Source organism: Mus caroli, unplaced genomic scaffold (assembly GCF_978045245.1).
Source record: "Mus caroli unplaced genomic scaffold, Mus_caroli_1 scaffold_2, whole genome shotgun sequence".
Classification (NCBI taxonomy): Eukaryota; Metazoa; Chordata; class Mammalia; order Rodentia; family Muridae; genus Mus; species Mus caroli.
In genome coordinates this window covers 90,098,417-90,115,773 of record NW_028227257.1, presented here as the reverse complement: position 1 = coordinate 90,115,773, position 17,357 = coordinate 90,098,417, and the positions used below count along the sequence as shown (strand labels likewise).

Here is a 17,357-nt window from a genome sequence, read left to right as displayed (position 1 = left end):
GTCAGTCACCAAGCAAGATTCTGGGAAGAGGAGCTAGAGACTTAGCAGGTAGAGCACTGGCTGCTCTTCTAGAGAAGTCACCTTTAGCTCCCAGCTCCTGTTCCAGCTAGCCGTGCAGGCTCATGTAGGTTTTTCTCTTGCAGAACAGAGGTCCCAGCAACCCCACTGAAGCAACAAAGTAAGCAAGCCGACCAGCAGGATGCAGTCTGACTGAGCAACAGTACTGAAAGCCACAGATCATTAACCACATCATGGGGACGATCAGAAGAGGCCAAGCATCGAGCTCTAATGCCTCCTGCCCCTCGCTATCAAGCTCAGGCAGATCCACTCCCGTCCCTGGCCTCCAATAAATTCTCCAAAGCAGTGTTAGGTCAAAACCCTGTGATGCTCATGAAGTTGGCTCTTCATGCCCTCAGATCCATACTCAGTCACCTTTACATGTATCCTTTCCATGGCGCATCCTCATATCACGCCCTAGACAAGAATAATACCATTTCTCCCTTCCTTGGCTCTTTTTTTTCTCTTTTCTGTCCTCTTAGCCATAATCACCACCTATCTACTTGCCTACTTTTATCTCTTATCCGTTTTGTTCAGCAGACTAAAAGTTCTAGAAGTGCAGGGGCCTCTTTAACGAAGCACGTGCTCAATAAACGCATTCTTGGTGAAGCAAGGGTGACGGCGTCAACATTAATGAGCCGCCAGGCTGGGCTGGAGTTCTCCATGTCCACAGTTGCCCTGCAGGTACAGTAAGCTACAGGCTGGGAAGATTCCTGCATGTGAGTGCCGCAAAGGGAAGAACACAGGACTGCTCACCCATACAGAACCGCTTCCAACCAGGTACCAGTGATGCTGTATCATTCCCAACTTGTGTAAAGATCTTCACTGTGTAAGAGACGCCAGGGATTAACTCGGGGATTAGAATAGAAGGGACTTTTGTGAAGTTGCTGGTTACATTGCTGCCATCTCCAGTCTTCAAGATAAGGACGGAGTAGGTATAGAAAGCAGAGGCTGCGTCCTCGTTCTTCCATCGGATGGCTGCCACGGTGGTGGTGGTGTTTACTTCAATGTGGGACACACTGCTGGGCCCTTGGTTTAAAAGTAAAGAATGAACAAGAATGAACCACTTTGAATTATAGGCCTCTTTTATTTACTATATCCAAAAGCTGCCTGATTTTTTTTTTCAAAAAAGAATTAATACAATTAATATGTACCACTTCAAAAGATGATTTCCCGAAAAGACATTCAGAAAATTAAGTCTGAAAAGAATTTAAAATGTCTAGGCTTCTTTTAATGTTTAATTTTATCATATATATTCTAATATGTTACCTCATACAGAGAGAGTGCTTCTGTTAAAATTTTATCATATGCCGTCCCATATATTAACTCATACAGAGAAATAGTGCACTATAATGTCCAACCTCCTTTTGGAATCTGACTACTAAAGAGGGTCAAGCATAGTATAGGCTAACAGTTCCACCGTCCGTCCATCTGAAGCCTGGGGAAACACCTCAGTCACTGTCACAGAAGACATCTTCATCTGAGGGGATCTTTGGCGCCAGCAAGGACAGCAACTCTCTTTATGTTTCTGAAGAGTGAACAGCAGGCTCTCCAACACTCTCCATTCTCCTATGATGCTACTTTCTGCTTACAAAGAGCAGCTGTGTTCACATAGCTCCTGCACTCAGTCCTATCCATACAGAAGAGCCTTTACTGAGGCTGATGTTTCTAGTAAAGCACTCCCCACTCTGTAACCCAGAGGCATAGCCCAGCCTCTCCCCATCAGTGACTGTATCTCCTCCAAGGGAGAGGCAGGAAGCAGCCCCTCTGCCTGCCTCATCTCCCACAAGACTCACGTGTGTACTGGGTAATGGAGTTGGAGATTCCCTGGATCCGGTCCACTTCTGGAAAGATTGTGACATTGTATAAGGTGCCTGGGGTGAGGTTCCCTACTGTGGTCCACTTCTGAGAACTGTTGGTCCTGATGCTGGAGCCACTTTTAGACTCTAGAACTAAATGGTAAGTGTATCCAGAAGCATCGTCCGTATTCTGCCACTCCAACTGCATTTCAGTGGTGCTAATGTTGACCACCCGGATGTCAGTCACGGCACTGGGGTCTAGTCAGAGAAAAGAAAGAAAAGCATTTAATCAAAGTCTTTGTCAAAAGAACCAACTCTTTGTTATCCAGCTTTCCAATGAGGTCAGAGACCATGCACTAGAGATCAGGGCCAGCCTGGGCTACAAAGTAAACCTGCCTCAAAAAAAAAAAAACAAACTCTCCAGTGAGTTCACAAAGGCCAAACAGCGTCCTGGATGGTTTTGAGCAGGAAAGACAGAAGAAATCAAACCCAGGTCTTCCTCCGTGAGATCATTCAGCGCTCTTAACTGCTATCTATGTCGCCAGCCCTACACTCTATTTCTTACCCTGAACTGGGATCCTGATGCATTTGACCTACAACAATCCATGAAGCTATGTACTGAGAAAGGGTACACTTTTTATACCTGCACTGTATCTCAACAAAGAATGTATTTGAAGTTGAGTTTAATGCACACCTAGCATAGTTAGCAGGAAGGTCATGCTAACTATGGGCAAGGGCATTACATACACAGAGCAAAACCTTCAAGAATAAAATAAAATTAGTCATGTAATTATAACAATGATGTAAACAAGAGGTGTAGCTGTGGACACAGGCAGGAAAGGAATTCAATCAGATGAGAACAGCTAAGAGCATATGTTCCCTTTCCCTTTAGTGTGGTAAATACACACAACATACTATTTATCATTAACCATCTGTCAATGTGCATTTTGCCAGTACTAAATATACCCATAGCATTGCATAAACATTACCATTATCACATTCAAAATGTTTTCATCATTTTTCAACATAAAATCTGTACCTATTTAACACTACCTTCCTATTCCCTCCCCACGAGTCCCGCTCTGTCTCTGCGGCCTTGCCTAGTCTAGGCACTTTGCATAAATGGAAGTGTAAGGACTTGTCTTTGGAAGTGTGGTGACACTCACCTTTAACCCCAGCATGTGGAAGGCAAATCTGAGACAAGCTGTTCTATATAATGCCTTCCAGGCCAGCCTGGGCTACATAGTGAGGCCTTGTCATTAAAAATAATAATAACAACAACATGATGAACTAACCAGTACCCCGGAGCTCGTGTCTCTAGCTGCATATGTATCAGAAGATGGCCTAGTCGGCCATCACTGGAAAGAGAGGCCCATTGGACTTGCAAACTTTATATGCCCCAGTACAGGGGAATGCCAGGGCCAAAAAAATGGGAATGGGTGGGTAGGGAAGTGGAGGGGAGGGTATGGGGGACTTTTGGGATAGCATTGGAAATGTAATTGAGGAAAACACATAATTAAAAAAAAAAGAAAATTCTAACAAATAAAAAAATAATAATAAATTAAATGTTCTTTCTGTATGTGTGACTTATTCCACTTTGTAAAATACTGTGTGTGACTTATTTCACTTCATTGATTTACAAGATACTTACATTATAACATACTTAAAGATTTCACTCCATATGGCAAAATAAAACTCTATTGTGTAGACTGTAGATAAAGCCCTATTTTGTCCATGTGTGTGACAATGGGTATTGAGTGGTTTCTACCTTTGGGCTGCTGTGAATGAACACTGGTATACAAAGAGCTACTTGAGACCCTGCTTTCAATTCTTTCTGACAGATAGCCAAAGTATGATCAGAAGGTATTTGTTTCCCTTTATCAAGACTGCCTTTAATGCTGTTCAACTGTGTCCCAAGCTGTGACGACAGCTGTTTGTTAGTGGACAGTAACTGTACGTTTCCGGGGCTTTACTCCAACCCTTCTTGCTACCCATTCCTAGGAAACTACTCATAGGAAACTGCACACAAATACAAGGCTGACTTTAAATTATCCCATAAAATAAACAGTGCCAGACATGTTAGCACATGCCTTTGATCTAACACTTTGGGAAGCAAAAGCAGGCTGATTTCTGTGAAAAGCCAGCTGGGTCCACAAAGGGCAGCCAGAGCTATACAGTGAAGCCTTGTTTCAAAAGCAAATAAGAAAATAAAAAGATAAAAATAAAATGACTCATACTTGACAGGGTAAGATACTCAGAATAAACAGGTGAGAAGAAAGCAGATTATAAAACCACACAGGAACCAAGACAACCAGGTTTGTAAAGGGTAAATATAGATGTGCATCTGCATCGTAAAACAGTATCAGGGAGCTGGCTATGGTAGCATGTGACTCTAATCTCAGCACCTGAGAGGCAGAGTTCAAGGCCAACCTCAGTCGCATAGTAAGTTAAGAGAGTGACATGAGACCCTCTCAACAAACCTGGGTGGGACCTGTCGAGGTGGCTCCGTTGAGTAAAAGCACCTGCCTGCCACACAAGTGCCTGCCAAGCATGAGGACCTAAGTTCAATTCCCAGAGCCCAGGGTGGAAGGAAAGAACCACTCCCCAAAGCCCTTGACCTCCGTACCTATAGCGTTTGCAATAATTACTAACTTTACATGTGATTTTTTTTTGCTTGACTTTATTTTTGTAATTGTTGATATGCACCACAGCCATGAAATGTTTTTAAGATTCTTTTTCATAAAAAGAAAAATAATAGTCATAAAATGAGACATCTATGAATTACGCTGGCTCCCTATAAGAAACCTCCGTGTCCAGACGCTTACCAGTGCTCCCCTTCACTGTACTGGACGGCCCTTCCGTCCCGTCTGGTCCTCGTGGAATTATCTCAAAACGGTAACTGGTTCCAGGCTTTAAATCTTCAACCATATAGCTCTGGTTTCCCGTCGAAACATTTCGAAGCTTCTCACCTCCGTCCTGCTTGATGAAAATCTCAAAGGACTTGGAGTCATTGCTCCTCCAAGCCAAACCAATTGCCCTTGTGCTGACATTCGTCACTCGGAAGTCAGAGACCTGACCGGGGGCTGTGGAAGACAGTGAGTAAGGGTAGGTAAAGAATCTGCATTCCCAGGCAGGGTGCAGCAGCGGCCTGCCCACAGCACCAACACTTGAGCAGCTCAGACAAGGGCATCCCGAGTTGGAGACCAGCCTGAGATGCACAGAGAAAGCTCATCTCAAAAACAATAAAGTCTGTCTCCAGAGAGCAGGATGGCCAACCCTCATAATCACGGACACACATTCTCCGGAGAATCAACTGCAATATAAGACCCTTCAAAGGCTGGCTAAGAAAGAGCCCTTGACCACCAAAGTATAGACACCAGGCCAATTACCCACAGGCAGTGACAGCGGTAAGAATCCCCAGGCTCTAGGACAGAGTGCTGGCCATGGCTGATGGCTTTATCCTGAACATGTTACTCAGCCTCCTAAAGGTCTAATCTCATCTCCATCACACATCACCTCACGCATGGTCTCCACGTCCATAAAGTAAGGCGAACGCCAACTACATCACAAGGATGTCCTAGCACTCAATGACACAGTGCAAAAGCAGCCCATCACAAGTCACTGAGCATGTGATTAGGGTCAACCAATGACGGCTCTCATTACGTCACACACCCTGAGGGGCCCCTGTGGAACCATGTGCAATGCTAGGCACTCCTTCAGGACAGAACAGAGCTCCCTTGCCTTGTATCTATTCTTGGCACATAGCAGACCACAAGAAAGTTGAGCCACTGTGTGCTGGTTAGATTTTGGTTTTTTGTTTTTGGTTTTTTGGTTTTTTTTTTGGTTTTGATTTTGTTATTACGTTGATAACAACCTAAAGGGAAAAAGAAGCCACATCTCTATAACTGCCAGGTTGGACTGGCCTATGGCCATGTCTTTGAGAAAAAAGGTCTTGAATGATGATTGAAATGGCATACAGACCCCTGTGGGCTTATTGCATCTAGGCAGGTGGGCCTGGGTTGTTTAAGAAGACTATCTGAGTAGGAGCCAGGAAGCTAGCCAATAGGCCATGTTCCTCCCCGGCTTCTGCTTCAGCCCCTACCCTGACTACCCTAAGTGATAAGACTGCTTGCCACCTGGAAGTGTAGGCTGGCATAAACTGCTTCTTCCACCAATTTCCTTTGATCACAAAGTTTACCACGACAGCAGAAAAGCAAAGCTGATCAAATAGCAAGGAGCGAACTTACAAGTGTACACTTGGAGGAAGCCTGGTGTGCCCTCCGTCTGACCCAGGAAAGGATGAACTGTGATGTTGTACAAGGTGCTCGAGCTGAGTCCAAGGATGATGGCCTCAGTCTTATTGACAGTTTGGTTGACGGAGTGGGTCCCCCCAGCCACGTGTATTTTGTAGACAATTGAAGTACGGGACCCATCATAATTGCTTTTCCAGGTCAGGGTCATGCTTGAGGCACTGATGTTCATAGCTCGGACGTCAGAAACCTGGGTGGAATCTTTAAAGGCACAAGAGGGAGTGAAAGACAATCAGAGCAGTCAAGTCCAAATGAGAAGAGAGGAGAGAGGAGGGTTCATCAGTCAGTCACCTTCACCATCAGCTCACCATGACCAGAAATGTGCGTGAGTCTGACCAAAGTCAGACATCAGTGAAGACAGCCTGGCCACTGCACCTCACAGATGTTCTGTGTTCAGTTTGTGAGCAGGCCTTGGATTCCAGAGCAGGCAATCACACTTTCACATGTGCTGCCCTGGGGGCTTGAGGGTAAGCCAGAAAAGCCCTCAAGTACAGATCCACCCAAGAACAAACATAGGCATCAAATCATGAATTAAAGATCTCACACCTGAACAGAGAGCACACTGGATTCTAACCTGGCTGGGCTTTACCAGTCAGGTAGACCTTAGGAAAGTCACTAAGCCACTTTCTTATAAGGCAGGGTTATCCACCCTAACCTTATAGAAAAACATGTGAGAACACTGGACATCCTTCAGTTATCAACTCTACCAGCCCATCCTGTCTTTCTTCTGCCCATCCTGTGTCCCAGGAGGCTGCGCTCTGCCTGTGACATCACTGGGGGCCTTCCCCATGGCCTGTGAGCACTCTACACCAATGAGTGGCATGGAAAAGATGGTGAGGGCTGCCTAGCAGGACTCGTTGGTCTGACATCCTGCATCTTCTGCTTTCACTGGGCTCCAGAAAAACTATCTCCACCCTTACTTCAGCTCTGGAGGTGGCTTTCCACCAGCCACTTATTTGGGTTTGAAATATACTCTAATAGTTCCCTTAACCCTGCCCCACCCAATCAGTCACTTGAAAAATACCAGATGGGGATTGTGTGTTTATTTGTGTGTATTTTAAGTGTGTGTGTGTGTGTGTGTGTGTATGAATATGCTGCAGGAGTGAAATATAAGCTATATGAGATACACACACACACATATCAGTGATATATAAATCCTAACTGCTGTGCTGATGGTATTCAAAGGGCTTTATGGAGGTGATTAATCATGAGGTGAGTGGAACATCATGAGTAGGATCCATGTCATTATGAAGAGGCCCAAAGACGACTCATCTGTACTGTGATATAAGGAAGGAGACCCACGACCAGATACTAACCATCTCTAGCACCTGGATTCACACTCCTAACTCCTACAAATGTGAAAAACACTTGTTTGTAAATGTTTTTTGTATAAGCTGTCAAATCTGCGGTAATTTGTCACATCAGCCAAAACTAACAAACACATAGTACAAAACACAACACCACATAATGAATACACAGCTTCTGTATTTATCAAATCCTGGGACACTTCAATTTAACCCAGGATGTGTATGACCCAAACCAAGAGTCTACAATACAACCACCATAACTTTAGTTTTTCTCAATGGATTTTGAAAGGCAGGTGTCTAGAACCCAACCACATGACTCCTCTTAGCAAAGCAGGCAAATGCCCCCTCCTCGGGACGGATCCAGCTCAGCTGGCATGGTAAGAGACACAAGGTCTAGATGTGGACCCTATCCACCCTCTCATACACGCTTCTCCTGTAGGACTCCCTACCGCCAGTTACAGCACCTACAGGAACCCAGTCTCTTCAGCCAGTCTTCCTAGTCCTGAGTCCTAGCCATTGTTACAAGGTCACTGAGGATCCTGAGGTCAAGCAGCCACTCCAGGGTAACCTCTGCCCTTCTCACTGGCACGTTACCATTTCCAGAAGAGGAAAGAAGAAAGGCACAAGTCACTTCTCCTTCAGCGTGGATGCCAGGGGAAGCTGTCAGTCATTCCTTACAGGCTTATAACCAATGGCAATGCCTCTTCTTCCTCCCCTCCCCATCCGCTACTCTCAAGAGACACATGTAGACTCCCACACTCTCTAGAAGTCACACTAAACCTTCCAGAACCTACCAGGATCTCCAAGCTGTTCCCTAAGTCCTTTCCCTGCATCCACTTATCCGAGGTTCTAGTCCTCGTTTTCCAACACCTGGGCTTCCTTCTGTAGCCCTCCTGGCTGGATCCTGGCTGAGGCTTCTTGATGCGTCAAGCCATCTACTGCCGCTCACACGCCATTCTTCTGAACACAGTCTTACCCAGTCGCCCTCGGGATGCTATCTTTTATAAATATTTGGAGAAAAGAGCTTTTTATACAGTCATAAATCTTTCAAAAACCCTCCCCCTCTCCTCTTGCCCTCTGCTTTCACACCCTAAGTCTGTCACCTGTGTTTCTGATTCATCAAGCAGATACACAGCACCTACATGGGGACCTCCCTGACTCCCCTTGCACCCCATCTCCATTAATCCAAGACACATCATCCTCCAGAGACTTCAGATCCTCCCTGTAAGAGACCCTCCTTGGGACTGAATGTTAAAATCAGGCTTCACCTCACATACTGGCTGGTTTTGTGTGTCAACTTGACACAAGCTGGAGTTATCACAGAGAAAGGACCCTCCTTTGAAGAAATGCCTCCATGAAATCCAGCTAGTGATCAAGGGTGGGAGGGCCCAGACCATTGTGGGTGGTGCCATCCCTGGGCTGGTAGTCTTGGGTTTTATAAGAAAGCAAGCTGAGGGAGCCAGGGGAAGCAAGCCAGTAAGCAGCTCCCCTCCGTGGCCTCTGCATCAGCTCCTGCCTCCAAGTTCCTACCCTGAATGAGCTCCAGTCCTGACTTTCTTTGCTGATGGACAGCAATGTGGAAGTAAGTGCAAGCTGAATAAACCCTTTCCTCTCCAACTTGCTTCATGGTCATGTTTTGTACAGGAATAGAAACCCTGACTAAGACACCTCGTAATGTCCATAGAGTAAGCAGCAGACAGTAGCCATGAAGCCTGTGAAGCTGCCCAAGCAGTACCCAACATTCTCGGTGGTAGGAACTGCTAGTCACCTGCTTGAGAGTCAAGGCACACCTGCTCCCTTACCCAGCACAGCCATTCATCAAGCAGATACACAGCACCTACATGGGGACTTCAAAAGATGTAGGGTGGCCTGGCACTTCCTGGATGCCAGCTTGTTTTCTGTCCTTGTTCCTCTACCTTTGACCCTCACTCCCTCAAGTCTGTTGACCTAAGATGGTATTTCAAATTATTTTCTGCTACGACACACTAAGCAAACACACACCAAGTCCTCACTGAGAAGTGCGAAGCTACATAGCTGATCGCAAAGGACCCAGGTGCAGACATTTCTGCATGTTTATCCCAATCCTCCATCTAAAAACAGAAACCATACATCTTATTCCATCAGCAGATCTAATCACAAAAGCTTCCAAATCCTGAACTCACAGAGGGTGCCCGTGAATCACAGCTAATGACAGCAAAGTGGAAGTCAGCAAGGGTCTCAACAGAAAGTTCAGTGTGGCCCTCAAGGGCAGGCCAAAACCACAAGCATGACGGCTAATCTGCAGATAGCAAGGACAGATGTGAAGCGGCACCTGACATCTACACCTTCGCTCAATGCTTTACAGAGCTTCATAAAAGATAAACTATGGCCCCAGAAGTAGATAGAAACCCAGGGCAATGGCTCTACCCAAAATCTCTCTCAAGAAGATCCTTTTAATAACAGAACTATCTGCTAAGCAATAAATAATTCAGATATAGGATTGCAAAAGATAAAACGTTATAAAACTCAGGCTGAATCCATTTCACAAAATCCAACCTACTTGTTTTAAACACTTTGTTCCTGGGCTGTCCTTCGGTGCCATTTGCTGCTTGAGAATAGATGGTGGCATTGTACTGAGTATCAGGCTTTAGCTCAGTGAGCAAGATCTCTGTGAGGGAGGGATCCTGGCCAGAGGGTGGGTCCACAGAGGCAAGAGAATTCTTGTGTCGTTGGGATAGGTTGGTCACTGGGATTCTCTTGGTACCATTGACATCTGCTTCAAAGACAGGAGGCAAAGAAATTAACCACAGAGTACATCCCCCACCTTCCACCACCATCCCATTGGATGACACATCCAACAGGGTACTCCATAAATATCTGTTCTCTACCACCTCCTGAGAAATATCCGGTTCCCTGAAAAGAACCAGATACTTCACTTTGTACTATTATTCTATAAACACCACAGATAATTTGTAGTTTTCTTTGAACTCTGATATTCTGGACCATTCTCCTTTCTTTGGGAAGTTATCTTCTGCCATCCCACCATGGTCTCCCTCAGATTGCTCCACAACCCTACTTTTGCTAACGTACGTCCATTCCAGTGTTTTTCCAGGACTACACTCCAAACCGTGGCAAAAAGGGCAGGGGGTGAGACAGGAAGAGTCATGACCATCTCTCCTTGAACTATTGGGTTTGGGAGGGTCTCTGAACAGCAGCCTGACTCACAGACCAAAGCAGGATAAAGAGTTGAGAGTGGCCTATTTCTTGAAGGCTTCACTATCTATCATGGACCATAAATTATCTTTCACTATGAGCACTCAACACCTGGTTTCTGATTCTAATACCCAATTCGTATCTTTGTTTCCTTGGTGTAAAATAGGGATTTAGCCTTTCTTCTTCCTCATTTCACAGTTACCAGGAATCCACAGCAAAGTCTACAAAGTCTACAAATGACTCCTACAGAAAACACAGAAGACATCTGCTGGGCTCGCCCACCAAGGATCCCTCTCCTCAATGGGGGTGACTGATTTGGCTGACCACTGGTTATCACCTGTTACTGCTCACCTGAGATGAAAAGTGAAAAGGCCTATCTATCTTCCTGAACTCCAAATCTAAAAGTTTGAAGCCCAACTACCACACTGAGCACTGTGTTCACTTGTAGAATAGGAGCGCTCTTCCTCATTAAGGTATGAGATCAGACAACACCTCAGGAGGAAAACCTGCCAGCAATTCTAAAACCCTACACAAATACATTGCATATTTATATGTATTATGCATATGTATTATGCAAATACAGTGCATAGTACTGTTTAAAACCAGTAAATGATAAAAATCAAAACCTGATATACAATTTTGTAACTCACCCGAGACATTCTTTGCAACTGCGAAGTCATCCTGTGTCTCATTTGATTCTGGGAAAGCGAAGCTATTACTGGTCCCTGGCTTCAGACCTGAAATATTGACTGAGGAATGTGTGGTCAAGTCTTCAATCAGCATCCGGTAGGAGGCAGTGCCATTTGCATTGCTCCAGGTGAGACGAGCCTGTGTCACACCCACAGAAGTGACATGGAGATCAGACACTGGCCAGGGCTCTGTTTCAAAAACACACCATGGGTATTAGTGAGCAAAGCATCTGCAGCCATCTTTCCTTAGGCCACTGCCTAAGTGACCCACTAAATATACGCCATTTATATCAGAGTCCAAACATCCCCATGACATCACAAAGGCAGAGGACAAACACCATCCAAAGACTCGAGAAGGAAGAACCCTTAAAACCCAAACTGCTTACATTCTGTGTTATTGTTCAAGATTGATCCCAAAAGGGATTGGAAATTCTTCTTTAAAGAAGTTTTAAAAGACATGCCCAGGCCCTTCCATCACCTTATTTGCCTGACATAATTTAAACATTTCAGCTGAAAGAACATACACTTCCTTCCGGGTTTGTTTGTTTGTTTGTTTGCTTGTTTTTGCAGCGTTTTTATTGCTTGTTTAGTTAGTTTCACTATGTGGCCCAGGCTGGGCTCAGACACGCAACAATCTTCCCACCAGGGCCTAGCATCTCTCCCTTTCCTCTGTGCGATAAGAACAGGGAGACCAGGGGAAGCAGGAAGACTAGCTCAAGAATACAGCCTGCGGCTGTGTGCAGTGAGGAGACCAGGGGTGGTGCTGCACACAGAGAAGAGCCCTGCCTGCGGCCTGCAGAGGGCTGGCAGCCAAGAAGCTGGATAAATAACTCTAAGGCAGCCTCCAGCTCTCATATGACTGGTCGTTGGTTTGACTTCTCACATCAGATATTTCAGATACAAAGATTCTAAATCAGGTCACTGTGGGTGGGTTGGTTTTGTAGCTAACCTGGGATTATGGGGAGGCCTCCATGCCTACCCAGTACTTACTATGTTGGTGCTGAGGACCCAAAGTCTGGTTCTCACACTTGCACAGCAAGCACTTTTTAGACTGAACCACCTCTCCAGCCCTGGGGGTGGGGGGTAGGAGGGTGGGGGTGGGGATGCTGACAACACTAAGAGTTGAAGTAGGGTCTCACACATACTACTCAAACACTATACCACTGAGCTACATCCCCGCTCTCTTTTTCTTTATCACTAAAGAATTTAACACCAATAAACTACACAATTTGATGGATCTTGGTGGCTGTATGGGTATCACAATCTCTAGCGACTAGACTCAGGCTCTCCAGATTCTAGTCCTGTCACCTGATATCCAGGACTATGGGATCTTAGAAGAAACTTAACTTTCACACGGTTTTCACCTTCAGCCCTCGGCTTTATGGAGACAAGATAATTTCTTTTATACACAGCGTCTGATATGATCTTTTCCATGAGTCCTGCCCTGAGGGCTCCAAACCTCCTTCCTCACCACCCCATGCCTCTGCTGCTGTAGCCACCAACCCTGTTTACCCTGTCCCTTACCTGTTGTGATAGTTTTGTTCAAGGTCTCATTGGTTGTTGCACAGATGATGGAGAATGTATACGAAGTACCTGGGCTTAAGCCTGTGATGTTACATGATGTCTGGTTTTTACCAGGAAACATCTTGCTCTCCATCTTATTCTCTATTCTACATTCTGAAGCGCCTGAGTCATTGTGCTTCCATGTTAATAACACACTAGTTGGGCTGACGACAGCTTCAATGTCAAATATATGATTCGGTGCTATTTAAATGAAGAGAATGGAGGGAGGGAGGGAGGGAGGGAGGGAGGGAGGGAGGGAGAGAGAGAGAGAGAGAGAGAGAGAGAGAGAGAGAGAGAGAGAGAGATTAATTATATGTAACAAGGTAATAAATGTAAGAATAAAGCCCACCTTGTTGGGACTTAATTTTATTTCTCTTCATTTGTCTCTTTGACTTCCCTGAAACAAAATACATCCAAACATATATGCACCTGTGCATGAATGTGTGTTCTTCTGTCTGAAGACAAAACAAAAAGAGGGTGGCCATGTTGGACGTGAGTTTAAACCTTGACATAAGCTAATACAAAGAGATCTACAAGGCAAAATGAGTCTTGCAAAACAGCCCATGAAAATCTATTCTACCCACTGGGTGAGTGACTTGGTTTGAGCCCCTTAAACTCAACCTTAACTCTAATATACCATGGATACCAACGTCAAAGGGTCATCATGGAGCCATCGTGACAATCTGGTCATCATTGAGCCATCGTGACAATCTGGTCATCATGGAGCCATCGTGACAATCCAGACAAGATCAGTACATAAAGACACCTCAATCCTAATCGCCCCTGGTCATAAAGTTTCCTTCAAAATTGTTTCAACTCTCTGAATATCCCTGTACAAGGCCAAGTATGCAAGACTCCAAACCAATGGAAGCCATGTGGTTTTTCACTGTAATACCAGCAAGAGAGTGGAACTTGGTTAAGTTCAAGATTGAAGAGCAATGCCCAGGAGCAGTAAAATACAAGGTGAGCCCTTATTCTCGAAGTGCGAGAGAAACCACTGCTGACAGTCTTCTCAGCACAAACTGGATGGTGCGCCTCACCTGGCTTGAAGGAGGTGTGAATTCATCCAGTTCATAGAAAGGGGAGGAAGGGGAAAGCAAGGAGAAATTGGACACTTTAGGAATGATCTGTGAGCCTCTTCAGGCGTGAGCTTCTTCTATAAATCAACAGGCTCACATAGCACTGGGTGCCACCATTTACAATCAACGACAATGGTGGTGAGGAGAAAGTGGTAAGAGCTACATCAGAGGAGGCAGTGAGATGAGCAGCACCCTGGAGGGCAGTTAGCAATGTCCCAGCTAAGTGTGCACGTGCCTCGCCTGCAGGAGGACAGCCATGGCATCATTCTCAATAGCAAGAAGAGCTGCTTGGTTTTTATTCATAGAGGGGCTCTGAGCAGCATGGGGAAACAGACTGCTATATTTCAACAGTCATGGGGGGGGGTACATTTTTACTAAATGTTTCCTCTTCACTTACTGAAATAATACCGAGGATTCTGTCCATCTTTCTATCAACGCAACATACCACATACACTCGGGTGCGTGTGCTGAACCATCTGTAAATCCCTGGGGTGAATCTCACTTGACCCACTGAAGAGTCTTCAGGGGGCTGTTGAATCGGGTCTCCGATCTTTCAAGGAGGAGCTAACAAAGTCGTTTATTAACATAAACCTCCCTCTTGGAACAGCTTTTTGCCACATTCTGTATGTTTTGAAATATGTTTTTTCTCAAGTGTTTTAATTCCTTTTCTTTTTTCTTACATTATTGGTTATGTAAGAGCATGCTGCTAGTTTCCAAATGTGTGGAGTTTCCAGGGTTCGCAATAGCTGATTTCTAGGTTTTACTTGACTGTGAGAGATGCTTGCAGTGGCTCCCTGAATTCTTAAGTTCGTGAGATGTACTGTGTAGCCTAAAACAGGTCTACTCCAGACAGTGCTCCATCTCCAGTGGGGAAGAATGTGTATTTCAGCTCCTGAGGAAAATACTTGGATGTGTCTCATGGGTCTCTTTGGTACAGACTGGAACTGGAACTCAGTCAGCACTGTGGGTAGCTGAATGTGGGGTTCACAATTCAGGACACACCCTTCTGAATGTAATGTAAACACCGTCTCAATTTCCCACCCTGCTGCCTGTCACAGGGGTAACTCTATAGCCTTAATCCAGAAACCGATTCTGGAGTCTGCACCTAAATCCCACTCGCTGTATGTTATAGACTGAATGATGTCATCCCCCAAACCCATACATTAAAGTACTCCATATACCAGTACCTCCAGATGTGTGCGTACTTGCAAGATAGGGTATCGAGGGGTTAAGTCCAAATAAGGTCATGAGAGTGGGGGTCTCTCCCCATAAAGCTGCCATTCTTGTAAGAAGAGCAGATTAGTATGTAGGCAGGGGCTGGAGGCAGCCCCATGATGACACAGCTCTCAGGGCTGAGAGAACCTCCTGAAGTGTGGGGAGACAGGATGTGGCGTGATCCTGAGGGTCACCCAGCAGACTAACGCAGAGCCCCTCCCGTAGCTCTGGAGTCCTTAGTTCCCAGGGAAAGCCTTCTGGGGTAGCTCTGGAGTTTTGTTCCCTGCCATGAGCATTCAATAGCACTCCACCCTCTGAGATGGACTGCACTAGAGCAGTGAAATTCTGCAGAGCTCCAGCTATCCTCCAACTTATCTACCAGGCTGGCTCACGGGAGAGACAGTGCCTGCCTGTGTGGGCACCCCACTGTCTGTGAAAGTTCTGCATAATTACTGCTATTAACAAAGATTTGCCTTATTAGAAGGGTTCAGTAAGCTCTGCCCTCCTTGGGGAGACCAAGCCAATCATTTTATCTCAATGATTCCTAGGCTTTGGGTTATTTTTTTGGTTGGTTGGTTTGGTTTGGTTTGGCTTTGATGGAAAAGAAAAAAAAAAAAGTCCTGAATTTTAGGGGCAAACAAATTGCTACCATTTTTCCCAAAAATATACATTTTTTAAAGTACTAACTACTATTATCCTCCTACAGAAACAGTAAGGTCTTCATCCCAGAACAGTGCTTTCAGCTAGATGTATTTAGCTATATAAACCATCATCACCATAATATTAGGCAGGCATCTGTATTTGTTTTGTCTTCCTACAGACCAGGAAAAGTACCCAGCTCCAACTGGGACTCAGGCCTCCACACAGCACTGGAGGGCCAAGAGGAAAGGAACTTTGTATGACTTACCTTTCAAAGGATGCCAGAACTTCATATGTATTGGGCAAGTACCCAACCATGAGCTATAGACTGACACGCAAAATCAAAAGATATAGGAGGCTATCTCTGCTTTCCAAGAATTTCTATAATCCCACAACACCATATTGTAAGTGTAGTAAAACAGCAACATAAGAAAGTGCTTGCAAAATAATACATATCGCATAAAATAGAAATATACAGTATTACAGTTTCAATATATTTATCTCACTCATGGGTGTGGGCTGGTGAAAGAAAATCACAAGAAATCCAATGATTTTATGAGCTGGTGGTTTAACTATGTCCCCCAGGAAGCCCCCAAATTCCCTAGCTCAAAAGAATCTGCTGCTGTAGACTCCCAAGGAACTGGGAATACAGTGCTATATCGCCGCCATTCCGTTGAGAAAACAAAGAATTTTTATAGTTGTGGTTAAACAACTAACTGAATGCTCCTTTCACTTACAGTTTCTATCTTCATTGTATTTTTTTGGTTTGTTATGTTTCTATATGCATTGATGTTCTGCCTGCATGTCTGTGCAAGGATGCCAGACCCTCTGGAACTTGAGTTACAGACAGTTGTGAGCCACCACTGGGAATCGAACTCAGGTCCCCTGGAAGAGCAGCTAGTGCTCTTAACCACTGAGCCGTCTCTCCAGCCCCATAAGTAGATTCTTGATATCTTTTTTCCTGTGATTTTTTTCCCCCATGTTTGCCATTAATGCAACCGTGTCCACTAGGGGGCAGTAGCAAACAACACAAGAATGGAAAGGAGCAAGGTACTCACCCGCACCTGCGCACAGGACCTGAAACAGAAAAGAAAAGGGAAGTCAGCAGATTCATTCAACCATGAAAATGCAAATCAGAAACAGAGCAGTTGAGGACTTAATATTGGGGGTGGGCGGCGAGTGCACGGGAGGCTGACGGCCATGGAGAGGGTGTCCTGGGGCTTTAAATACAGGGAAAGAGCAAGTCAACTATACAAAAGATTAACTGGGTTCACTGAGGCCACGGGGCTGCTGACTACATAAACCCAGTGTTTTTCACAGCTCCGCAAGCCAGTGCTCCCTCCTGCCCCTGGGAGGTGAACTGCCGGATGGAGGACACAAAAGGAAATGCAGGCCACAAGCTCTTCCCCTTAGCCATGTCCAGGGCCACCCTAGTGTTAAAGCCATGGCTGAAGTGCAGTCAATAGGTTTGCAATCTCTCACTATACAATAGTAACCTTCTTTAGTC

At 45.2% G+C, this 17,357-nt stretch overlaps 1 protein-coding gene across 4 annotated transcripts in view; it reads right to left on the bottom strand.

Annotated features, from left to right (window-relative positions):
• Ptprj (protein tyrosine phosphatase receptor type J) overlaps positions 1–17,357 on the bottom strand; it is a 149,087-nt gene that overhangs the window by 25,591 nt on the left and 106,139 nt on the right. For 3 of the 4 annotated variants that reach the window (XM_085834710.1, XM_085834713.1, XM_085834712.1), the window contains exons 2-9: positions 16,909–16,927; positions 12,879–13,118; positions 11,316–11,543; positions 10,013–10,228; positions 6,104–6,367; positions 4,682–4,939; positions 1,854–2,114; positions 814–1,086 (exon numbers count right to left, since the gene is read on the bottom strand). In XM_085834710.1, coding sequence (XP_085690836.1) covers positions 814–1,086; positions 1,854–2,114; positions 4,682–4,939; positions 6,104–6,367; positions 10,013–10,228; positions 11,316–11,543; positions 12,879–13,118; positions 16,909–16,927 — 1,759 coding nt within the window. The remainder of the gene's footprint in view (positions 1–813; positions 1,087–1,853; positions 2,115–4,681; positions 4,940–6,103; positions 6,368–10,012; positions 10,229–11,315; positions 11,544–12,878; positions 13,119–16,908; positions 16,928–17,357) is intronic. The other variant, XM_085834711.1, reaches the window with a different exon arrangement.